The sequence below is a fragment of the Anser cygnoides genome, chromosome 1, assembly GCF_040182565.1.
Source record: "Anser cygnoides isolate HZ-2024a breed goose chromosome 1, Taihu_goose_T2T_genome, whole genome shotgun sequence".
NCBI lineage: Eukaryota > Metazoa > Chordata > Aves > Anseriformes > Anatidae > Anser > Anser cygnoides.
The window spans coordinates 96,372,313-96,398,491 of record NC_089873.1 but is presented as its reverse complement, the minus strand read 5'-3'; the positions used below and the strand labels follow the sequence as shown (position 1 = coordinate 96,398,491).

The following is a 26,179-nucleotide window of genomic DNA, read 5'->3' as shown; positions in this document are numbered from 1 at the left end:
CTCAGCGTTCGCCTAGGCTCTCAGCACAGGAAGCCTAGTGCTCTCAAAAGTCAGAAGGAGGAACCCCTCCAACTTGGAGGAGCCAGGCAGTCAGGAGAGGAGTGGGGAAGGGGCGGAAGAGAAAACACTCGCCTTGGCTACTGAGGATGCACTGGCAGGCAAGAAATATGCCCCATGACCACAGCTAGGTTGGCAGTGGGACGGATGGAGTGACAGAGCCGCCTGAGCCATGAAAAAAGGAGCTGACATGAAGATTGCTGGAAAGGCTGCGTGTATTTTCATGCTGCTCACCATCACCAAGCTCACAAGAATAACGGGTGAGTCTAACTGTTCTCTGGGACTGATCAGCTGTCAGGGTGGAAGAAAGGGAAACGTGCACAAATCTTTTCTTACCGTAAGGGCTATGTGTCATGTTACGACTTTCTTTAGTTGTTAAAAATTACGGAGCAAGATCAAAACATGCCTCCCAAATATCTGCTCCTGCTTTTCTTTTCTCAGTGGTCACAAGGCTGCCAGTCATTATCCCCATGACTTCTACACAGGCAATTATTTAGTGACTCGTAGCTATAATGTACCGCTAGCCACAGATAGCCTATTTACTAAGAGCACTAAATCCACATCCTCTGAGAAACTGATCCATTTGACCTATTAAAAATATGCCCAGGAAAGTGTTTGTGAATGTGAAGCTTTTGGCCATGAGGTTTCTGCTGAGGAGAGGTGGTAGACACTACGGAACAGGGCAGGGATCTTGTGTCTTTCTTAGGAGTGGTGGAAGATCACTGGTGTGCTGATAGCCGGGAGCAGTTTCTGCAATTTCATTCTGAGGCTAATGGAATGATTGCTATCAAGCACGGGAAGGGCTTTGGCGCCAAAGATAGTGACATTCCTAACCCTTTCTAACTCTGTCTGTTAGTGTAGTTGGCTTAGTTTTAATATATTCTAGCTATGACAGTTAACGTCTCCTAGATATTGTTCATTTGCATTTCTAGAGCTTGTGCTCTTTCAGATGCCATGCAGCAGTCCAGGGACTTGCTCATGTAATTTGAGTAGCAGTTCCAGAAACCTAAACTGCCAGCTAGGGACATCTCTGAATAACATGTAACATGCTTATATCCATTACTATTATGGACAAGTAGAATTAAGCTGCATTGACACGAAATATTTCATTCCACTTGGACAGAAGATACTATCCTTAAAAATATTAAAATATACAGATATTTTTAAGCAAAATGGATACAGTTATTGTTGTCAGTGAGGGAACACCTGCCTGTAGTGCGTTTGGCAGATCAAATGAGGGATCCAAAATTATAATCTCAGTGCCACCCATTGAAAAAAATTTGAAATCTTCACACACTTTTATTAAACTCTGCATTAGTAAACTCACAGCAGGCACACTAGAGGTTAAAAAAAAACAAACAAACAAAAAAACATTCCCTTCCCATGTCCCCATTCTTCCAGTAAATAAATTATCTGAGAAGAATACCAAGGAACCATCTCAAGGTCATACACATAGGTTATGGTAGCATCAGAGATAGTCTATGCTTTTGAGTACAGCTGCTCAAAAAGTAAAGGAGTATGGACATGTCACAAAATGTTGAAGAAAATGGGGGAGACAAAGGAGAATCCTACTGGCAACATTTCTTTTTAAAATGGGACTTTGCTGGAAATATTAAAAAAATCTAATGCCAAAAAAGTTCTCTTTTTCATCCAGAAGACAATTGGATTTTAACCTCTTGGTGTCTTGAATCACTGATATTCCCCTTCAAAGAACACACAAAAACAATGTGTTGAAATCTAACTTCATGTTTGAACCTCGTCCCTCCAAAACAAACAGCACACTTTTGATGGGAAGTTCTTAGCTAAGGCTGTTTTTAAACATGTTTCCTTCAATATTATTGTGACGGTTCTCAGCAAGGTGTAGTGACGAGGTTTTTCCCTTAGAAATCACAGGCCAGATGTGTTAAGATGATCTAGTGTGTGTTCTCTATCCAGAGAAGTTTAATGTTGTATGAAGCTCGAAGGAACTATGCCCCCCTTCTGATGACCATAACAAGCTACCGTGAATGAAATAAGGTCATGCAAAAACTCTTGTGCATAACCAGGCTTTACCTGCATTAGTGTTTTCCTTAACATACCTTTAATACGTTGCCTTGTGTGCCTTGGTCAGTTTTTACAACTGAGGAAGGGGCAGCACCTTTGTGATTGTTGTGTCTAGATCTGTCCCCAAGCAGAGCTGGGTAGTATGCTATTGAAGCTGTGGGTGCACGATCTGTACTACCAACCCTTCTATAAGAATCCTCATAGGAGCAGCAGTGGAAAAGACTCAGAATTAAAAACTTTTAGGTAAAACTTTGAAGACTTTTCTTAGTTTAACTAAACAAATAAGACACCTTGTGGTTGTGTGCATACTCCAAAGGAAAGGGGATAAGGGAGGGCAAGTTTTTCCATATGAGGTTCATACAATTAAACTCTTTTTATCGGAGTAACATTTGCAATGTTCAGCTGTGTAAGTCCTGGATCTGTAGTACTATCTTGTGACAATAGATATGACAGTGTGCTTCAGAGGAAGCACAAAGAAATCTGTTGTCAGTAATGAGATGTGATTCTCTATGTTAGCTCAATTTTACCAAGAGTAAAAAACTGAAAACAATGGCATTGCCTCAGTGCTGAAATTAGAGTGAGGTGAATAACAGTGAATTGGAACTTCAGAGCAACCTGTCTGTAGTACAATTTCACCCAGATACCTAACTTTCTTGAATGCAACTGCTTTCCCTTAGCTTCTTCCCTTAAAAAAAAAAAAAAAAAAGCTTTTAATTTCTTCTTCACTAGTGTTACTACACTAGTGTGTTTTACTGCCTTCTTATTTCCACTGTCTTCAGGTGTTTCAGTGCTCTTGTCTCTGTTGCCTCCTATTCTAGTTTACTCTGGAATCTTGCTCCTGATATAAAAATCAAAGGTTAAAAAACAATTTTGGTAAATGTACATTTATCTTGATTTCACTATTGCTCTGCTGCTCCTTTGATTTTATGTACTAGGATTATTTTGTCTCCTTTTACACTAAAAACACCTGAATCACAACAGCCTGTTTTTCTTACACAAACACTTAAAACAGAACTCTGTACTATTAAATTAAGCAAAAAAAAATTCTCAGAAGTCATCTAAATTGCCCTAATACAATCTTCAAAGCATGTTCATGTGACATAACATTTTACTTTGATATGGTCCAAACACGATGTCTAAAGGTGTCTAGTTTCAGAACCCCAGAAACGGGGGAGTTCGGTTTTGCAAGTACACCGCATACTCTATGACTATAAAGCAGATTTTCTTTAATTGGTAATGCACTTACAGATGTACATTCTACTTAATACTCAAAGCTGACGTATTTTGTATATAGAAGTACAATTTTTCATAAGAATAAAGCGGAGGGAATCTTCTTATGCTGCCTTATCTTTGTATTGAGTAAGAAAAGGCTAGAAAAAAAAATTACAGTGCTAAAGCTGAACACTAAGCAAGGTGTGACTCTAACTATAGAAAAGTGAAGTCATTAGTGTGTTTTCACAGCAGTCCCTTATCTGCTCTCTGGAAAGTATGAAAAATAGGGCATACAACCCACCATTTGCAGTCAATGCTCTATTTTTGTTTGGAATAACAGGAAAATGCCACTTAAGCATAAATAAACATTTTTTTTTTTTGTCTTCTCATGAGGAAGAGAGTAGAAAGTCAAATTCAGCATGCAGAACAGAGTATAAAACACTCTGTATCTGTTTCTGTAGTGGGAAGTGTCCAGAGGGTCTTTGCAGTTTGTTACACAGGGCATCACAGTGCTACTCTGAAAGAAATACTACCCAAACTGCTTTGGCATACAGTGTAAGCCCCTTCTCCTCTCATCTGTTCCAGCTCACATTCTGCAAGGATAAAGATCTACTCACCCTGCACACAGAGGCTGCTATAGGAAGTTTTAAGTTAACAGCCAGAGTCATATAAAATACAACAGCTTGTTAAGTTCAGCGTTGATTTATTATTGGTTGAGGATTTGGGCAAAGGTGTTAATTCTGCAAGCTAGATGATTCCAACACATCATTTAAACATTAAGTCCTCCATTAGAGAAGCATACCTATCCTTTTTTTCTATAAAGCCATGTTTTGATTGAGACATAGCCCTTTTGCTCAAGGTTAGAAACACAACCTCAAGAAAGGACCCTTAAATAATTGCATCAAATCATTTTTGCAGGCATTGTATCATGAAACACTTCTCAATTTATTGTAATAACTATTTTCATTGTTATTACATTTTGAGCTGATGGATTTCAATGGACATCTACCATCCACTCATCAAGGCTACCCGGTTCTTTTTCTGTGACATTTCCCTTCTTTATATTAATAATACCATATACTTTCTGCCTTCAGCAAATTTCCTCACACACTCTTGATACAAATGCCAATGCCATTATTAAGAATGTTAAACAGAATTAGTATAAAATTTGTCTGCTGAAAAACATTATTAGCAAGCTACCTTCAACCTGACACTTCCTTTCAACACTGCCTTTTGCTTTCTCTCCTTGATACAGTTTTTACCCATCATACTTCCCTCCAATTACCCCTCCTTTCTTTGGCTTAATTTACAATTTTTGAGAGGACACTGTATCAAACCTCATCTCCAACTAGGTGAGATTTAACATCATTCCTTTGCCTACAAAACCAGCTGTTTTGAATTACTGCTTGAAAGGACACTGAAGAAAGCTAAAGAGCACGAGAAGATCATAGAAACATTAAGAACTAGTATTTGGCAACTGCAAAGGTATATTCCATCTTGAATGTGAAGACTGAAACCTTGGGTTCTTTATGAAGTTCTGCCAGTGTGCTCAGCTCTCTGCAACATATAAAGCCACTTCCTGATATTAAAGTTTCAAATCTAAAAGAATTCCAGCCATGCTGCAGACAATTCATATTGAAAAACTAGAGTTTACAGTGAAAAAGTGTCATTTTCTGGCTGTGTTTTAAATTTGCCATTTGAGTTTGGATGAGACAGCAGAAAAGAGACTGACACTGCGAAGGACACTAATGGTGGCAGAACAGAAACGGGTTACAAGGAGAACAAAAGAAGAATTTGGGTGTGAGGAAGAATGGAATTTCTGAAGATGGGAAAAAGGCCTAAATAAAATGAAATGGGAATAGAATACATTTTCAAGGAATAATGACAAATACAGGTAAAAGAGTATTAGAGGGAAACTAAAAATAAAACTGTAAGTTTCTCACTGTGTCCAATGCTGCCCTTTTAAAGATGCGTTGTCACTGAAAAAGCTGTGATTGCAGCTTCAGGAGTCTGAGTCACATCAACTCAGGGAAGCTGGTTCATGTATTTTTATCACGAAACTCACAGCACTCTAACTACTTACTACTCATCCAGCGCGCAGGGCAGATTTTCAGCCTGTACTCCATCCTGTGCTGTTGTGGCTACATTTCCAGAGTCACAAAGCTGCCACATAAAAAACTCTGACAGTACTTTAGCAATTTCTACCCTAGTACAAAGCCTTTCTATTTGTTTATCTTTCTCCTCATTCCAGACAAGGCTTGCTAAGTGGTCACAGGCACTCTGTAGTGGTAGAAGGAGAATGCAGAGCTCAGCCTATTGTATCTGGCCTCTTCCAAGCATCCGGTACTGCCTTTACGATTATAACTTGCTATGACTCATATAATATATTCATTCCAAGATACAGTTAGTCATTTACTTGTGGTATAATCACTGTTTCAGTTCATTATACCTCTAAGTTTAAACTGCGGGGGCGAGGAGGGGGGATGCACCAAAATGCTACTGTAGATTGTTACTGCAAGAAATGAAGACACAAGAGAATTACGTCTGAGAAAGTAAAGAAGTCTCTTTACAGTGTGAAAAAACTCTTTAACAGCTGAATTTCTAAAGAGGCTGTCATGGAACTTGAGTCATTCTGGGGGTAAGAAAAGGTTTTACTGTGGGTTAAAACCTGCTATAAAGAATAACAGAGGCTGGAAATCTTTCCTACTTGAAAGGAATCAAAAGCACTTTCAAGCTGTGTAGCTGTCTGATTTTTCAGTGATTCCCCTGAAAAATTCAGTGGTTTCACAATCAAATTTTCCTGTTTTTGAAATATTTCTTTCTCCTATTACTGTGTGAAAAACTCTGAGAAACAGGAGAGATGACTAAGTGACACTGTAAAGGAACTGGTGTAACTAGTTATCCACGAGAGCTGTCAAACACACTACAGAAACCATGTTAGAAAAACAGGGCAATTTTTCCCCAAATCTTTTTTTCAATTACAGTAATCTTAGCGTGACAACAGTAACCAGAACATTTCTGAAACACAAATATGAGCTCCTGGGTTGAGTGCGTTTTTTCCTGAGTGAGGATATGTCCACTTTCAAAGATGAAACTGGAATCTGTCAGTGCACTGGAATGTGCACTCAATGCACTAGAACAGAGCTCGAGAACCCTCTCAAACATCTCTTAAAATCTTCTTCAGCAGTCAAGGGAAGACACTGAAGGGTGACATAACATTAGTTGTATTTTAATTAGGTTAACTTCAGAGACTGGAGTCAAATTAGAAGACTTTGGACTGAAGACCTCCAACCCTATCTAGCCGTAACCTGTCAGAGGAGTCCCCAAAGATAAACAAGCTTACACTGAATTTATGTCAATAACCAAAATGGATTGATTCAGCTTGGAGCTGTACAGAGCTCCCTGAACCTAACTTGTCTATTTTCTACGTCTGTATGACTGACAGCTTGTTCTCCTGGGCTCTGCACTTCCTGACAAACAGAATAAATGATTGCCGTTTTCCATTGTTCACTCATTTGTGAAGAATAAGATTGAAAATGAGAAGTTATTTACAACAAATGTGTAGATATATGATTCTTCATATCATCTCTCCTGGGTAGAATTCAATAGTTAACAGGGCTGACCTTTGATTATCATCATTCACTTATCACTGCACTGAGATGAGCTTGATAGGTCACACCTCTTCAATTTTCTTATTCTTTGCAGACCCACAGAGAGCGAGGCCTTTGCTTCATTGGTTATCCCCTTTTTAATTTGCAGCATGCTGTTAGTTCAGCTCAGCTCAGCTATAACATGGGATTTCACCTTTAGAGAAGAAGCTGTGCAATGTAGTGGGTTGTTTCCAAGCTATCATTCAAATAGATAAATGCTGACGTTTGTGGCATATATGCCCTGATTCTACGGGTCTTGAAGTAATCAGCCATCACAGAGGAAACTTCAGCAATTGACCTTCAGCCATTTTACAGAATGAAAGCACCGTTCCAGAAAACAGCGGTGTGGTGACTGGTCTGACTTTTAACACTTGCAGCATTGAACATTTCCTCTTTAGGAGTGGAATAGGTTTGTTTGTTCAGTTTGCCTGCACAGCAGACACAAGTCCTTTATGCTTAGTTAAATTCCTGGAGGAAAGGGGAGATGGTGTCTTCCCTCAGAGCTGCTGAGCTCTACCTAAGAGTGCAGGCTGGGGCAGGCAGCAGAAAGGCGAAGAAAGCAGACTGGGGAACAGACTCTTGCAAAAGGTTTGGTTGGAACAGATCCACAAGAAGTCACAGATGTGATGGTAAAAGGGGACAAGAAAAGGTCATGTGGGTCTTTGTGTGGCCTGAGAAGCCACTGAAAGCTGGTGGACTAGAAAAAAGGACTAGGGGAAAGAAGGCATTTTGTAAAGGCATGGAGAACAGGAAAGATTTATTTTCAGGCCTTTTCATTCAATGAGTATAGCCAGCAATTGTGAGTTACCTAAAGAGCTATCACTTCCTAGTATATTGGTTAATGTTCTAATGAAACATACGTTTAGCGATTAGAAGGCTTTTGGAATATTCACTAGAAGGAAAAGGTATGGCACGTCCGACTTCAGCCCTTGACTAAAATGAGGTGATTCTCTGAATCTGTGAGGTCCTATCAACATTTCCAAACTAAAGTAAAGGTATGGTTGACTAGGAAGAATAGGATAGGGGTGAGGATAATTTCCATTTAAAGAACTGCCTTTGTGCTGGCTGATCCCCTAGCTATTTGTGGACTCATTCCTGAGCACAAACATTTTGGACTATCTTTAAATAAAGCTAACTCTGTGGTAAAAAACAGCAAGTCTTGACATCTCGTTAGACTGACTTAGCTTGAAATAGAAAGAAAGACATCCTTTTTTTTATCAGAAACTGTTACAAAAATGGCTGTTCTTTATAAGCTCCTGTTCAGTAGATTTTTGTCAAGTATTACCCATACCCAGTCTTAATTTGCTTGTAAGCTACGAGATTTTAGGTCACCCAGTTCAAAATCTTAGATTATCTGAACTTGGTACTACGCTCTGGGGTAAAAGAAAGCAGAGCTCCATTTTTGCATATGCTTTCTTGAGAGACTGCAAATATGCTGGACTATTTCTGCATCAGGTGATAATGTGAATGAGTGTCTATAGGAATGGAAGCACTGTACCTATCCACACGGCTGACAAGTAGGGCTAATGAGCTTGGGTTGGAAGGGACCTTAAAGACCATCCAGTTCCAACTTCCTTGCCAGGTTGCCCAAAGCCCCATCCAGCCTGGCCTTGAACACCTCCAGGGTTGGGGCATCCACAGCTTCTCTGGGCAGCCTGTGCCAGTGCCTCACCACCTTCTGAGTGAAGAATTTCCTCCTAAACTCTAATCTAAATCTCCCCTCTTTTAGTTTTAAACCATCCCCCCTTGTCCTGTCATTATCTCCCTGAGTAAAAAGTTGCTCTCCTTTTTTACAACCCGCCTTTTAAGTACTGAAAGGCTGCCATGAGGTCTCCCCGGAGCCTTCTCTTCAGGCTGAACATCCCCAGCTCTCTCAACCATTCTTCATAGGAGAGGTGCTCCAGCCCTCTGATCATCTTTGTGGCTTTCCTCTGGACCTGCTCTAACAGCTCCACATCTTTCTTGTCCTGGACGCAGCACTCCAAGTGGGGCCTCACAAGGGCAAAACAGAGGGGCTCAGTCATCTCCCTTGGCCTGCTGGCCACTCCTCAGTTGATGCAGCCCAGGATGCAGTTGGCCTTCTGGGCTTCAAGCATGCATTTCTGGCTCGTGTCAAGCCTTTCATCCACCAGAATGTCTAAGTCCTTCACCTCAGGGCTGCTCTCAATGAGTTCTTCTCCCAGTCTGTGCTCATGTCAAGGACTGCCCCAACCCTATTGCAGCACAGAATCATAGAATCATAGAATATCCCTATTGGAAGGGACCCATAAGGATCATTGAGTCCAACTCCTGGCACTGCACAGGTCTACCCAAAATTTTAGACCATGTGACTAAGTGCACAGTCCAAATGCTTCTTAAATGCAGACAGGCTTGGTGCAGTGACTACTTCACTGGGGAGACTATTCCAGTGTGTGACCACCCTCTTGGTGAAGAACCTCTTCCTGATGTCTAGCACCTTGCACTTGGACATTTTGAACTTCATTAGGTCCACTAGGGTCCATTTATCTAGCTTGTCCAGGTCCCTTTGGGTGGCATCCCTTCATTCTGTTGTATCAACCACACCACTCAGCTCAGTGTTGTCTGCAAACTTGCTGAGGGTGCACTCGATCCCACTGTCTATGTCATTGATAAAGATATTAAACAGTACCAGTCCCAAGAAAGACCCCTGAGGGACACCACTCGTCACTGGCCTCCACCTGGATATAGAGCCATTGACTACAATACTCTGGCTGCAGCCATCTGGCCAACTCCTTGTCCACAGGATCATCCACCCTTCAAACCCATATCTCTCCAATTTAAAGATGAGGATGGCATGTGGGACCCTGTCAAAGGCCTTACAGAATTCCAGGTAGATGACATTGGTTGGTCTTCCCTTGTCGACTGTTGCAGACACTCCATCACAGAAGGACACCGGATTGGTCAGGCACAATTTGCCCTTGGTGAAGCTGTGCTGGCTGTCTCGGATCACCTCCTTGTCCTGCATGTGCCTTGATATTGCTTCCAGCAGGATCTGTTACATGATCTTCCCGGGCACAGAGGTGATTATCACTGATCTGTAGTTCTCTGTGTCTTCCTTCCCACCCTTTTTAAGAATGGGAGTGATGTTTCCCTTTTTCCACCCACCAGGGACTTTGCCTGACTGCCTGAACTTTTCAAATATGATGGAGAGTGGCTCAGCAACTCCATCAGCCGGTTCCGTCAGGACCCTGGGATGCATGTCATCGGGCTTGTGCCTCTTCAGTTTCATCAGGTGGTCTCCAACCTGCTCTTCCCTTACAGTGGGAAAATTTGCTCCCCCAGCCCCCACCTAGAGGTTTGGGGAAATGAGAGATGTGGGCAGCCTGACTGGCAATGAAGACTGAGGCAAAGAAGTTGTTGGGTACCTCAGGATTCTCTATGTCTGTCGTTACCAGTTCTCCTTTATTGTTTATCAGAGGGGGAACTCTCTCCTTGGCCTTTCTTTCCTGACCAATGTACCTGTAGAATCCCTTCTTGTTGTTCTTTGCACCCCTTGCCAAGCTCAGTTCCATCTGTGCCTTGGCTTTTCTGATCCCATCCCTGCACATCCAGGCAGCATCCCTGTGCTCTTTCCAGACCACATGTCCCTGCTTCCACTGCCTGTGTATTTCCTTCTTACAACTCAGTTTGACCAGCAGGTCCTTGCTCAGCCATGCTGGTTTCCTGCCTTCCCTGCTTGATTTCTTATACATGGGGATGGAGAACTGTCGTACCCTAAGAAAATTACCTTTAAAGAGTTGCCAGCTCTGATCAGCTCCTCTGACCCTGAAGACAGTATCCCATGGGGTCTCATCCACTAGGTCTTTAAACAGATGGATATTCACTCTTCAGAAATTCAGGGTCCTGTCTTTTCTCTTTGCCAGGCTCATATTCCTCAAGATCACAAACTCAACCAGGGTGCTGTCACTGCAGCCCAGACTGCCTCTGATCTTGACCTCTTTAATGAGTTCAAATGAATTGAAAGACATTTAAAATTATATTGCTCTAAGATGTAAATGAAAGCATACACCATTAAACAAGCACAAGATTGTCACTTGTGGTCACTATTTGCAAACATTAGCTAAAAAAAAAACCACCAGCCCCAACACAGAGTCTGTCTGAAGGCTTAGGTTTGTTTAGTTATTTTTAGATGAGGTCAGACATACTGATGGTATGACTCGGAGCTCTGAGGCACTTGGCAGTGCTAAACTGGCAGAGGAAACAATTTGTTTGCCAGTTTTTGGAGACATTCATAGAACTCCCATCCAGAACTCATCATGAGACAAAAGGCTTCTTTCAGTTCCTCTCCCGGTAAAATCATCTGAGTTTAAAACACGCACCTCACATTTTCTTGCAATGCCATTTAGAAAAAAAAAAAAAAGTCCTTTAAATACAGTGCAACCAAGTATCACAGAATACTGTTGATAATTGAATTAAGAAAACAAGCATTTGTGAGGCTGGTGGATAATTTGTGTATCAGAAAATAATGTAAATAAATAGCACTTTTCATTTTCAGCAATGCTTGGAAACACTAACCAATGAATCCTGGCAGTAATGAGCAGCAGAAAGCTAAGTATTATTCCCTTTATTTAGTAAAAATGGGAAGTGAATGGTTTCAGTGATATACTATCCCCACATATTTGTCCTCTTCTAGCAGAAAACAAACAAAACCAACAAATTATCGGAATTACACTCTGATTTACATGTTGTACAGCTGGAGTAACTAAGATTTTACAGCACTATACTGTGTACTGTACTACGGGGCAATATTGAAGCTACATTTCCTACCAGTCTGCAGGAGCTAGGTCTAGGTTTGGAAAGGTCTTCACCCAAATGATACTTAATCCTTGAAATGAAAAAGCAAAAACCTTTAAGGGAATCTGTAAGTAGCTAAAATGCAGTGAACTGTGTTAATTTTGCACGTTAGAAAACATTTCCCAAGAATTTAGTTAAACAGTAGGAAAAGTGGTTGGGCTGGAATGGTTCATTCACGTGGGTTCCAAAAGAAAATGAGGCAGCAGACAATACTCTTAAGGTAGAACATGTTATTGTTTTCTCAAACAGACTAATAGTAATGATTTGACTAATATTTTAAAGTTGGTGCTCATAATGACTATTTCTTATAGTGTGGTGAATGTTCAGGAACTGGGCTTTACATTGTGCTGGCAGAGGTAATGGAATTCCAGCTCTAGGTAGTGGACAGAGAAACACAGCAAGGTCAGGTCTGGGGAAGACTTTGACAAAAGTTTAATTATGCAAAACTTAGGTCTTCTAATCCTTTGCATTTAGAATATACTAGAATAGAATAGAACAGAACAGAGTAGTTCCATTGGAAGGGATTTTCAGAGACCACCTAGTCCAACTGCCTGACCACTTCAGCGCTAATCAAAAGTTAAAAGATGTTATTGAGGGTATTATCCAAATGCCTCTTGAACACTGACAGGCACGGGGTATCCACCACCCTGCTAGTAAACCTACTCCAGTGTTTGACCACCCTCATGGGAAAGAAGTTTTCCCTAACGTCCAGTCTGACCTTTCCCTGGTGCAGCTTTGTGCTGGTCCTATGCACCCCTGTCATCAGTGACCAGGAGCAGAGACCAGCACCTTCTCTGCGCTTCCCCTCCTTAGGGAATTGCAGAGGCCTCTCAGCCTCCTTTTCTCCAGACCAGACAATCCAGGTGTGCTCAGCCTCTCCTCACAGAACATGCGTCCAGCCCTTTCACCAGCTTTGTTGTCAGTAGAAGTTCCCAACTGAACTTCCAATTGATTCATTAATTTACCTGCCTGAAAGAGGTTTTATGTTTGTTTGTTTGTTTAAGTAACTTTTTGGAATAATTTATTAAAAAAACCTCATTTGTCAGTACAAATCAAGTTGGTTAACTTTTGTTTTCCATCCTGATAAGTGCATGGTTGGAAAGTAGTACTCTGATTATCTCCTCACAAACAGCTGTCTCAGAACACCACTAACACCATCAGTCAAAGGCAACAACAGCTCAGGCTTCCACCAGAGGCACAGAGCACTCAGAGATCAATGACCTAGTCCCAAAGGATAATGGTCATCTATTAAAAGAGGAAATGAATGAGGTATAAATGGATGGCATCTTGGATTGCAGCTTGGGTATTAATGCTATTAGCCCATTAATTGTTGCACATATGATTGTGAAAAAGAAAGGTTATTTATCTGTAACAATTACTCTTCAGGTGGTTATTTATAGAGATAGATACAGTGCTGACTCTTTGGTTACTTGCTTTTTCCTTCAACGGGACCCAAAGAACACAAAAGTCCCATCCCCTCACCAGCTGTTCACACTGGTTTACAACCTGTGCCTCAGGATTTTGTTTTCTGTCAATCTCCAAAGTGCCACACAGAGGAAGGAGGGTGGGCTACGTCTGTAAGTGTAGGCAACGGTCATGAACATACACGGAACTCATCTTAAAAAACACAAGTAACCTTCCTTTCATCTCTGAGTGCTTACTCACATGTATGTTTACTGTGAACAACACCCATCACATAACACTTTATTAAGGAAAAGATCCCATGTGGCTAGTTGAAACAAAGCAAAAGAACCTGCTGTCCCAAATGTGGCATCATGTTGAGAGGTTTCACAGCAGTGTAAGGCTCAAAGAAACAAAGAAAGGAGATATCTTGTGGTTAGAAACCTGACCCCTTGGATGTGTCAGCTGAAGGCACAGGCTGGTTAGGCATCCCAAGTCTGGTCATTATAAAAAGAGGAGGCATGACTGATGTTCAACATGTGCAAAAAAAGATTCAGTCCTGACAGCTTGTCGAAAAAGAAAATCCAGCCAGATTATTGTCTTGACTAAGACAAAATTCAGGGACCCATAGGCAAATAGTAATAGTAATAGTAATAATGATAAAATGAAGGCAATCCTGATTGTGCAACTTGTCTTAATAAACACAGTACAGAGGAGCCATCAGAGTGGCCTCGCTACTACCCTTCCAATGGCCAATGTGATAACTTCCAGAAAGGACTTGTGTACTAAGTCCTGGATTTTTCCATACAGACATCTAGCTTCTTCAAGTACACAGTTCATGGATCATGTAAAGGTAAGGGCAGAAGGCATTGCGCGTGACTCCAAGCAAGAGACATCTTTTAAAACCTGAAAGACGAGTCAGTGGCATAGAAAGAAAAAAAAAATAAAGAAAGAAAGAAAATGTGTTTCCAAGCAAATATAAAACAGCATTCAGGAACAAGACACACTACTAGAGAGTCAACACAAATTGATATAACATCTGAGTAAAGTTTCTCTGCAATCTTAGCCTCACAAGCAAGAGGGATAGGGATATGGGCATATTTTATACATTTGAAGCTCCATGCATGGCATAAAGATGGGTAGGACTTATATACATGTCCTATGTGGACTGCTGCCAGTCACAGTGTGAGCATGTATGCATTGTGTAGACTCACAGCGTGAATGCATATGATCACAAAAATTCAGAAAATCAAATGACACCCCTGAGACATAAGACAATAATCTTCTTCTTGCACAAATCTCCCCTGTTGCTATCTGTGCCATGGTCACGTCTGAGAGGCATAGATAAAGCCTTTGCCCACAGTGCTGGATTTTTTATGAATGCAGAAGTAAAAGTTTACTTCCTTGGTTGTAATGGTTCCAGACAAATGCTGTTATGAGATGGCCTATATGCAATAGCCACATTTCTACCATTTCAGCACATAGGTGGTAACAGCCGTGAAGAGTTTACAGACATTTCTACAAGGATGGGGGGAAAGGAACTCTGATAAGAGGTGCAAGCCTAAGTAGCTACTAATCTCCTCCCATTCAGAAGAGATCCAAAGATACAACCACCCACCACCACAAAAGCACCATTATTCCTACCCATCTTCCCCAAGTATTTGTCTATACTGGCACTTCTCAGGTCATGTTGTGATGCTACATTACCTACAGAGCAACTCCTTTCAAGATGGCATTAAGAGAGATTAAGAGCTAAAAAATATCCTGGATTTGATGAACGCTTAGTACTATAGAAATCACTGAAGACTGAGAATAAGCTTTCTTTGCCTGCTGTAGTACAGCCAGCAAATCCACAATACTAATTATAGGGGACTCATACGTGTTACTATTGCTTTTGGATAAATGTTGGATTTTTGTAATGGCTCCATGCTGGGGCCGATGACCTGCCAGTAAGCGTGAGAACAGTAAAATAATCCCAAAGTTGTTAGAAGTCTAATAAAAGAAGGATAAAAAATGTATTCAGTTGAGGAAAAACAGTAAATGTGCTTGCTGTAGTTCTCTTGATTGTAGACAATACCTTAAGAAGAGGAGAAATCTCCTCCACCAGTGCTGGAAGATGAGATAAGTTTGCATTCCTGCTGTCTTATCAGGAGAGTAGAAACCAAAGGACAAGAGGGAATGGCCTCAAGTTGCACCAGGTGAGGTTCAGGTTGGAAATCAGGAGAAATTTATTCTCAAAAAGAGCGGTTAGACATTGGAACGGGTTGCCCAGGGAGGTGGTGGAGTCACCATCCCTGGAGGTGTTTAAGGAAAGGTTGGATGTGGTGCTTAGGGACATGGTTTAGTGGGTGACATTGGTGGTAGGGGGGCAGTTGGACCAGATGATCTTGGAGGCCTTTTCCAACCTTAATGATTCTAGGATTCTATGAAAGACTTTCTGAGGAATGATTGCCAGTAGAGAATCTGATCCAAGCAGAGAATCTGATTCAAGTGATGAAGCAAAGACAAAGTAGGCCTCAAACCTGGAAAAGTGGCAACTCTACAGAGAGCTTGACAGAGAGCTCAGCTGCATATAGCTAATAAGAGGCAGAAGACTACTAAATACATGCTACCAAGAAATGTTTTAGCCATGAGTAACACACAGGAGGATTTGCCACACTATTCAGATGCTGACTTGCTAAAACCAATGTGCAAGAGCAGGATATCTTCCTCTAATACCTGTTTTATCGACTAAGATGAGCCCCAGAGGGAAACATATTGATGGTTTTGAGAGGGTAGTCTGTAATATCCTACCAGTTCCACAATTCACAACTGTAATACCAGATGATAGACAGCTTGTGGATGAGCACAGACAGGGCCTCCCTCTGGAGTGTAACAGTGCTGACATTTCCCTCCGAAGCACAGACCAGAACTCCAAGGCTGTGAGTGACATCCTTGGGCACCTTTTCACACATCCTTCTCCTTCTTTGTCTCCTCCAGGGAACAGAATGGCAGCACAAGTGGGTCACAGCGCTGTGATGACCTGCCCTAACAAAACAGATGCAACTATGGTGACGTGGAAAATAAGCCCCAAGATAGGAGGCCCCTGCACCTTGGGATACAGGGCTGATCAGAAAAAGGTGGACAGAACAAACTGCAGTGACAGCATGAACTGTGAATTCAGATCAAGCCAGTCTTATGCCCTTGAGATACAGCAAGTGGGAATGGCTGATGAAGGAAATTACAGCTGTGAAGTGGTAACTCAGGAAGGGAATTTCCACCAGATGTACCAGCTGACCGTGCTAGGTAAGGGACTCCTTCCTCATTTCTCTCTTCTCCAAAGGACCACCTCCAGCCCCAGACAGACACAGCTCCTCTCCTCCTGCACAGGAGGAAGCGTGCACTGAGAAGAGGAGCTTTCTCAATGGCACGAATGGTCAAGCATGTCATTTAGTAGCTCTGTTTCTTCCCTCTCCTCATTTGCCAAAACCCTTCTCCCTTCTGCTGCCCCTTTCTGCCCCGCAGAGTTACAAGTGACGGGTGTGAAGCAATCCCCAATACACTAAAGAAGGAGTCTGCATGTGCGTCTTGTTTTCCTGTAGTCACTCACTAACACACTACTTTAGTATGACAAAAACATGGGAGGGCAACACCTCCGAGTACTGAGATATTCGATCAAACACGGGATGTTGTTACCCAGGCAGGAAGAACAGCCCCATTTCCTGCTAGCCTGCCATTCAAATCCATTTTAAGCCACATGCATAAAGGCTGCCTAGGACAAAAGTCTGATTCAGCCCTGTATTCTGGGTAATTCCCCACCTCCACGTCCAGAGATGCCTCCTCTAATGGTACCTGGCTGTGGTAACTCACCTCAAGGTGGGAGAGTTGTCCAAAATGAGGAAAAAAAAGACAAATCTTTGTCACTTTGGCACACATTGCTGTGACGGGATGGCACCTCCAACCTGACTCTCCTCTTTTCATGACGTTCCTTTTGGGTAAAGAATAAGAACAGCCTCTGCCAACTGCAGCAACCCACATGTCTCCCCTTCCTGATGCTTTGCAGTCCCCCCAAGGCTGTCCCTGTACTGCGACGACCACAGGAACCCCGTGTGCAAGGCAGCGGCGGGGAGGCCGGCTGCTGAGATCTCGTGGGTCCCCGAGAACAACTCCATGACCGAAACAGACAGCCACGATAACGGGACAGTGACCGTGCTCAGCAGGTTCACAGCACACAGCACGGACGAGAAGACTGTAACCTGCATGGTGTACCACACAACTCTGAATGAGACCAAGTCCATAGCCTGCTCCTCATGTAAGCTCCCCCTTGTGTGTTCAGCGTTCAAAAACCTGTCTAGCCCTCTGTTCACATTCTTGTGCTTTCTAGGTGAATAATCTATGAAAATTATAGAAACCTTCAGTGAAGTCCTATATAGATGAGAGTATCATGCTCTACTACATGTGCCAAGAAATATCACCAGCTTGTTCATGTTCCAAACACTATTTCCAAATGGTTTCTTCGCTAAAAGGGAAGTACATTACTGTGGTAGTATTCTTTTGGTAGTGGGAAAGTTGCAGTAAGCAGCCTCAAAGCAGTCCTGTTCTTACTGTTAACCACATGGAAGCAGAACATCAACAAAATTTGTTGAGATGCAACAGTAAGGTCTCCTGCTTAGATTGTGGTAAGAGAGAGAAAGAGAACCATCTCTTGTGTGGCTAGCAGAAACAAATCACTTAATTCTCGGTAGGGAACGTCTGACACTCTATGGCATTTGGTTTCTGCTTTTTGGTTTGGATTTTTCCTCTTGGAGAACTACATATGAATTGCAATACTAGGATAAACTGTGTCCTTGAGAGGGGCTCAGCTATGACTTAGTGAATAAATGTCATGAGTATCCACTGTGGGATTTGAGGGATCTGCTTTTGTCTCTGCCACAGACCGTATTTGAATTTCTCAGACAGGTTTCATTATTGACTTTCCCTTCTGCCAAAAGGATTTATATTTATTTTACAAGCATGTTGAAAATGTATATGCTAAAGCAACTTCAAACTTATACTGAAATAATAAAGGAACGTAGCAGTGAGAAGACATAATTAAGACTGTGCTTTGTCTTTAGCACAGAGCGACCTTATCCTGTATATATCCATCGCTCTTGGTTTCCTGATCATTATCACCTTCATGGCTGTCATTTACTATTTTAAGCTCCATGGTTGCAGGTATGTACAATAGAGTGCTAAGGAAAACTTGTCTTGTGCTAGCAGAAATCTTTAAGTACTATTTGTGTCTTGAAATCATGATTCTGTCAGTCTGTGCTGCTATGAGTAACTGAATTGACTACATCAAATATTTCTACTTTATACTGCAGACACTGTGTGTTGCACACATCTTCACTGAATAATGCCCCGAGTAAAATATAGATGGTCAGAAATTGGCAGGGAATCCTCAACGCATTGCCTGCTACACTGAATAGGAGCTCTTCATTCTGACAGGAAAGCAGCAGAGCAAATCTGTTCTTCAGGTACTGTGAGAGCCTGTCAGTGTCTCTCTTGGTCAGACCAGGGGAATGGTTCTCTACCTAAGAAGCTCCATCAAGTGTCAGAGGATTGGCCAGTGCTATCCTGCCATGTCAATGGAAGAGACAGCAAATTTTATCTGTATATATGAAGAAGCTCCCTGGGTGAAACTGGATTCTAGCCCCTTTAGGCTTTGCTGTGGAAAAGAAAGCAGTTCCAAGAAAAAAAAATCATTTGTGTAGAGAAAGGCTGAATTAGCACCTGTACTGAACACCTCAGATGTGTTCTGTCCCTCCCCTGTTCCAAAACAGTTTTTCTTCCTAACCTTCTCCCTCAAAGGTGAACAATTAGTTCAATACAATTTCAGTAAGGGGGAGTTAAGACAACCTTCCAGAGGATTTTGATTTTAACCTGCTTCCACTCTGCACTTAAGCTCCCCAAAACATCAGAAGACACCCGTAAAGAAAGCCAGGGTGCCACAACTTCAGGATCAAAAGTCAAGGACAGAAAGACATGAGAAGATTTTTAGGCTTTGCTCTTGATAACAAGAAAGAAAAATATTTCATAGGCTTGTGATTAAAGAAGCTCAAAAGACCCCTCAGCAAAGTGTTGTATTGAGGAAGAAATTTGCTTTAATGCTTATTTTCTTTTTTACAGACTCTGTCACAAAACTGAACCTCCCGATACTTCTCTTACACATTCCTTACAGGTAAGGAGAACGATGCAGATTAGACCATCACTAAATCAGGGATCTTCTAAAAGCCCTGAAAACATGGTCAATAAGAGAAACCATTAGGTTTTTACTCTTTACTTTCAGCAGGTGCTATTCTGTCTTATATGTTTGTCCTTAGCTGTATCTCAGTACAAAACAGAGACTATCATCACCATAGTTTTGACTTGGAGCAAACATTAGAGGCATGTTCCAACAGCAAAGATTTCACTAACTGCCATCCTTTATCTTTGTAAGGAGCAAGTCCCACCACATCTCTCTGGTCATATTAGATACACTGTCCACAACTGCTGTACAAACAGTGCTCAGTAAGAGAGGCAATCTTATGGGTTGGGGAATATTAAGAAAACTATTAGTAAACAAAAGGATTAAACAACAAAATTAACAAACCTAGAAAGAGAAAAAAAAATCTCTCCCAATGTTCAGAATGATAATGTGCAAATTCTGAAGGCCAGTCTTTATTTTGTTTGGTCAAAATCCAGAAAGAGCCAACTGTACTCAAGACAAAGCATCTCATAAAACAATGGAAGGAGCTCTTACGTCCAACATGGTAGATATTCTTGAATTCCCTACGGTGTTACATGCTTCCCATGTAGCTGAGAAATTCACTCATCAGCTCTGTATCTCTGTTCTCTTCTACCAAATATAAATAACAGCATTTCCGTGTAGGGAAGCTGAGACATTTATGTTGTGAAACATCTATATTGTGCATATCTGTGTACCTGGAGCACATTCTAGGCTCAAATTCTGTCACCAACTTAAAAAGGCGCTTCAATTTCTATTTCTGAAATGACTTAGTCACTTCTAGTTATTTTCCTTCTTCCTCTTCTGCTTCCCTACCTCTCAATTATTGCTGAAAGACACAGTTGCACTAATGTAAAATAACTGGTTAAGTACCAGTGTTCTTGCTGGCACATCACAAAACTTATATTAGAATATCTTTAGACTGAAATTGTAGACTGATGGAGGAATCAATTCTGGTCAAGACAATAGCACGTGATTTGCTCTGTAGAGAAAGAGATCCTAATACTAAATTCTCCAGGTTGAAAATAAGTGAGTGAGAAGGGAAAGAGATAGAAGAGGAAAAGGAAGCACACGAATCAATACTTTAGCTTTATCCATCAAGTCTTCGAAAGAAATAGCAATACAGTTTCTTTGGTAGAAAAAGCAACAGATGGTGTTTTGGTTTGGTTTGGTTGTTTGTTTGTGTGTGCATTGTTTTGTTTGTTTTTTTTTGTTTTTTTTTTGTGGGTCGAAGAAGAATAAAAATTGGAGCATTATTTCCCAGTTACATTCTTCAGTCCAGATGAAAGGCTTGCAAAATCTTGCCAAATTAACCTACTTCCTGTATTCACACTTTTTGGTTTTGTTTTGCTAGGATGACACAACGGAGGTGGAACCTTATACTACTTACGTGCAGAAGGAAAACACAATTTACAACTCAGTGTCAGATCTGACAGTGGGGCAGAATCTTCCATAAGGACTGTCAACAGCAAAATGAGTGATTCAACAACACTGGAAAAGGGAAGAGATGCTTTACAAAAGACTGGTCATAGAAAGAAACTTCTGAGAGGATTTCTTCAGATTCAGGGGCAACATAGCTCACTAGGTCTCTTCAAAGACCTATGCTTATTGATGAGTCTGCACAGCTCTTTCTTCCCATTTTGCCTTTTTCCTTGGGAAAGCAAACAGGTTTCCTGTTTTTCCTTGGGGAAGTTTGACTGACATCAAGCTATAGTTTTTCCCAGAAAAAAAATGTTATCAGTCTTCCCTTTGTATTCTTCAATTGGAGATACTAGTTTTGTCAGTCACTTGTAGGCATTACTTTGACACATTTGACACTATCTTGCATACACTTGGGAGATGGGAAGAGTGTTTAAGCTAAAATGAAACACTCTCCAGGCAACAGACACTTTTTTCTAATTTACAAATGACTCACATAAGGGCTTTGAGTATGGATAATCACAGAAAAGTTTTAACTGGCAAAAAGTATCAGTAGGGAAGACCTTTCATCTCCCAGTTCAGAAAATTGAAATGAGTGATGAATTTACAAGTTCATCCACTAAAAAAGAGACATCACTAGCATGTTGAATTCACTTGTTAGGTTTCTATTCAGTATTTCCACTAAACATGTTCATTAGGTAGGTCAGATTATTGTTATGATTACTTTTCCCTAAGATTCTCTGAAGGCAGAGTATTCCTCTCTTTCTTAAGAGTATTGGCATTAAGATACGGTAAAAGAATCATGTTACTCAAATCTGGTAAGCTATTTTTAACAGAAACTAACAGCAAATATTTCACAATGAAACAAGTTCAAAAGTATCACCTACAACTGTGCAATAATGTACAAAAAGGATAACATTCCTGCTAACTGTTGTCATATTTATTTTTACTACCACGACTGAAGATATTTTCATTCATATGTCTAGATCTTTTATTGATATTTTTAAATGTACTTGCAAGCTCACTTTGTTGTATGTAAATTAGCTTGTGTATCTTAATGTGTCTCATGTTAAGGTGACTTCTCACCTTCCCAAAATATTCCTTGGGAATAAGTCAAATAAATTGTTCTCTATATATTAGTGTTTCTCAAACTTTTTGGATTGATGCCTTACAACCTAAATTATGAACTGGCTTTACAGTAATAATAAAGAGATCCATCTGTAAACTTCTGTTTACTGCCTTTTATTTCAGTATTTTAAAATACCAACTGAGTACTTGACCTGATGATAGGATTGGAAGAACTGGATTTTTCCTTTAGACCATAGAAATCTCTTTGCCACCAGTTGCTAGAGCTCTCTTTTGAGATAGCCTTCTGAGAGCTATGACTCAGTGCTTGCAAAACAGATTTTTTAATTGATTGATGTTCCTTGAATGCAGTACTCATGTAAACTGATATAAATGGTTACTGATTCTCACTCTACCAGGTATGAAACAGACACTTTTGTACAGGAGTTCTCCGCATGCAAGTATTGCTTTTCTCCATTTCTGCATGTCATTTTGAAACAGAAGGGATCAAAACTCAAAAACATATTTAGGGCACTGAATATAAATCAGCTACATAGGTACACATGTAATACATTAAATTTATAGGAGTACAGTACCTGCTAACCTGCTGCCTAGCTGCAGAGTTTTGAGTTCCTTTACAGGTCCATTACACTGGACTAAACATGTTTGATTCAGACCTAAATTTTGCGAAGTTGCTGATTTTTTATTTATTTTTTTTTGTCCTCTACTTTGTTCCACAGTCAGGCCTGCTACTGTGCACTTTGAGGAATGAGTCATGTAGGCTGTTGCTGGTGGCATGCAATGTCTCCTAACCTGAAGCCCAATGCAACCAAGTGGCTAGAAGGCCCAATCAGCCAGCACAGCAACTAATTCTGCAATTTCATTAGGCAGGAAGGCCACAGTTTCTGTCGCTAAGTGATTAGCAAAGTGTAGGATGTAGCCAGATCCTCTGCAGTAATTTGGCAGAAAATAGGCTTTTGCCCATAGTTTGTGACTATGGTAAATGCAAGTTAAGTGTCTCAAGTTCACACACATACACAAATGCTCTTTCTTCCTAGCAGCACAGGAGGTTTAGAGCAGAAGCTCCTTTCCTGCACTCCTCTTTCTCTACCAAGGTACTTGCTACTTCTCTTTTTAATGTGCTGCTACTGTGCTGCGGTCATCCTCCATGTGAAAGTGCTGCGTTGGCTGGCTGTTAGTGGTCAGGTAAGCCTGCCCTCTAAACTCCTCAGCATGTTGCAAAGTAATAGGAAGAAAGTCAGCAGCTTTTCAGCTGCTCCAATGAACAAATATTTTGGTTTGGGCACATTTGATCAATATCTTTTATTTAATCTCTAGCTGCAACATTTACTTTTGCTCAATTTCATCTCTCACCTTCACTGCTCTATTTTATCTTCACACGTACACTCCAGTCTCTTCACAGTTTACAACTGCCATTCCTGCTCTAATCAGGCAGCTAATAATCATGGTTATCTTATGAATATACAGATCCCTGAGCACTGAGCTTGCATGCACAGCAAGTCAGCAGATCCTGTGCTGCTCACTGAAGTGCAGCAGAGCTCCTCATGAAGTCCTGCAGACCAAGGGCCTGTTCTTTAAGACGGCACTGGTAGTACTAAAGAATGGATGCACTACAAATCCTGAGACTGAGCAAAGCTTCTGTGCACACATCGGTTCTTGGGCCTCTCTAACCAGAAATTATTTCATGGGAACAGAGTCAAGCCCTTCACTGCCTCTTACAGCAACATATAAGATTTCACTGAAATGCAGCTTTTACCAGAAGAGTCATTATATCATCACATACCTGTTTCACACAGCTTTCCTAACTGTTCAGCATCCCACCAGGTTTCAGGACTTACAACTACATTTTCCTGACAGTATCACCTGTTCATATTTATGGTTTACTACTCACATTCTAGTTTCAAATCCTGATGACCTTTGTAGACTTCCTGGTTCAGTATGTGATTGTTCTATAGTTCTGCTCAGTTTACTTCTAGTTACTAATCAAAAAGACTTCAGCATCTTTTATTTTCATCCTCCCGGCAACAGAAATTTAAGTTTTGATGTTAGAGCTGGATTACTTTCACATGAGCATTGACATAGCCACCTACCTCCAGTTATAGGAGGGAGTTCCTTATACATATCTAGAGAATAAGTACGTTTCCTTATACAAATCTAGATAATGAGTATATTGGCAAGGGGATGCTAAAGATGTAAGTTTCAGAGAACATTTATTTAAAGAAATTCAAAAATTTGAAAAGTTTTACAAGCAGTGTAAGAACTGATTCATATTCAACTCGTAGGGGAAGCTAAGTATGCAATGCTTTCAGTCATAACTAGAAAGAAAGCTCCAAAAATACATTTTTACAGAAAGAAGTTACTCAGTCAGACCAAAACCAATTCACAGAAAATACTGAGCAAAGAATTTTCACTACTGACTATATTTCACTAGTGAATATGTCAGAAAGGCTTCCATAGCTTAATCTGCTCTCTGGCATTCACTACTGAGAAATCATCTCTTTCTGACAGAATAACAGTGACATATATCTTTGATCACGTGTTAAGTTTAAAAACAATTACAGTTGTGCTTTTTCTCATTTACCTCAGATGGAACACTCCTTGGTTAGGAAACTGCATAAACATCTAGAAATATATCTCATTATTTTTCTTCATGCCCTAAATAATGTCTTTGTTTAACTTTTGCAATGACGGGTGTTCAAGACAAAATGACACTGTTTAGGGTGTGGGCATACTGGAATTACTGCTCAAGATCAAACTGTCTTGTCATTTCCTTACAGTCCCCATAATCTGCCTCTGTCAGCATTGCCCCTTGATATATATGTAAAACTGTAAGCATTACAAGGCAAATGCTATCTTTAGGTTCTTTTTTTTTTTTTTTTTTGCAAGCATCTTGTATAAAGGGATCCTAATCAAAAACTAGGGCTCCAACACAGTGAACACAAATAATACACAGTATCTGTAAACTGAGTTAGATGGGAAGTCTGTTTGCTGAGTATTATGACTTACGTTATCCAGTTTGCTCCAGAACAGATCTTGTTTGCATACAAGCTTTCTCACTGGCCAGTACACACGAATCTCAGCATACAAAAAACTGAGAATTCACACCTGCTTCTGTCTACCACGAATTCCACTTGGAAGTAGGATCATTTTGCAGCTATTGCCTGCAGGTGCTAATGCTACACAGCAATATTACAGCCTGAGTCATCAAACTCAGAACACTGCATTGCTCTAATAGTTTTCATCTTTGTAAGAGAATATTCTTATCACAATGTGTACCAGTTCCACTTTTCTCACATTTAATCCACTAACTTCAGTCATTATTGTCTAGGTGTTAGTATTAGCTTTACCAACCAGTCATCTGTAAAACATTAATCTACCATTGTGAGGAGATGCATAGTCAGCTTCCTTCTGGCAGTATCAATACACTTGCTGCATAGGAGCTTTTAAATAGAGGGCTGCGCCCCAAGTTCTTGGAGCTTGAGGTTGTGCCCACTCAAGGTACATGTAGTTTCTTGATAAAACCCTGCTGATTTACTGCATCTTACTGAAGTCAATGCACAGCAGAAGACTTACACCTCTAGGCTGAAGGCTCTTCTCCCTTACAGGCTGTGTTTATCCAACTGAAAACCCAGGCATTGACCTGATGCTGTAATAAAACAACCTTCTAAGATGAATTAGGATGAAGTGTTGCTATTGTTAAGAGGAAATTTGAAATTGAGGCTGATATGCAAAATGATTGTAGTAGGGTATCTAACAAGAGAAGTTCTTTTGATGCCCTACTTTAGCTTCAGTTATCTTGATCTTCAGCCTCCCACAACTGTTAAGGAAGGCAGAAGCTTGTATGTCACTGTGGTCAATTGTGGGAGAGAAAGGAAAGAGGGAGTTCACAGTCTTGCTGCACAAAGTTATACATTTGTTTCTTCTTGATCAAACATTCTAGGGTTTTTCCCTTCACCACAAAGCCTCTCAAATTTTTATTTTAGCTTAGTATTTTCAGGCGATATATCCTGGGAATAAGGAACACTGCAGCTATATCCAAATGAAAACGGCTATTTAGGAATGTAAGGTAAGGCCTATTATGACCACTAGATGACAGTTTCACATCATCCTATGAAAAATACTGCCATAGGAGAAATATTAGTTCTCTGCATACTCTCTTGTTGGATTTGGGATTCTAGTGATTCTTTTTCTTACATGTAGAGTTTCATTTGTGACAGGGAGTTCTCACATTAAAAAATGCATCTTTCTGTGCATT

The 26,179-nt window shown here is 40.7% G+C and overlaps 1 protein-coding gene across 3 annotated transcripts; it reads left to right on the top strand.

The window, feature by feature from the left end:
* LOC106038172 (cell surface glycoprotein CD200 receptor 1-A-like) lies at window positions 1-22,063 on the top strand. Of its 3 annotated transcripts, XM_048058060.2 has the most exons (7): window positions 3-317; window positions 11,476-15,373; window positions 16,155-16,460; window positions 17,218-17,466; window positions 18,269-18,368; window positions 19,323-19,374; window positions 20,774-22,063. In XM_048058060.2, exons 3-7 carry the CDS (start codon window positions 16,163-16,165, stop codon window positions 20,873-20,875), a joined length of 801 nt encoding a protein of 266 aa, XP_047914017.2. In that variant the 5' UTR covers window positions 3-317; window positions 11,476-15,373; window positions 16,155-16,162; the 3' UTR covers window positions 20,876-22,063. The 3 variants fall into 3 exon arrangements, with proteins under 3 accessions (XP_047914018.2, XP_047914017.2, XP_047914016.2); XM_048058059.2 differs by lacking the exon at window positions 11,476-15,373 and having other exon boundaries at window positions 6-317; XM_048058061.2 differs by lacking the exons at window positions 11,476-15,373; window positions 18,269-18,368 and having other exon boundaries at window positions 1-317.
* Window positions 22,064-26,179: the final 4,116 nt, after the last annotated feature.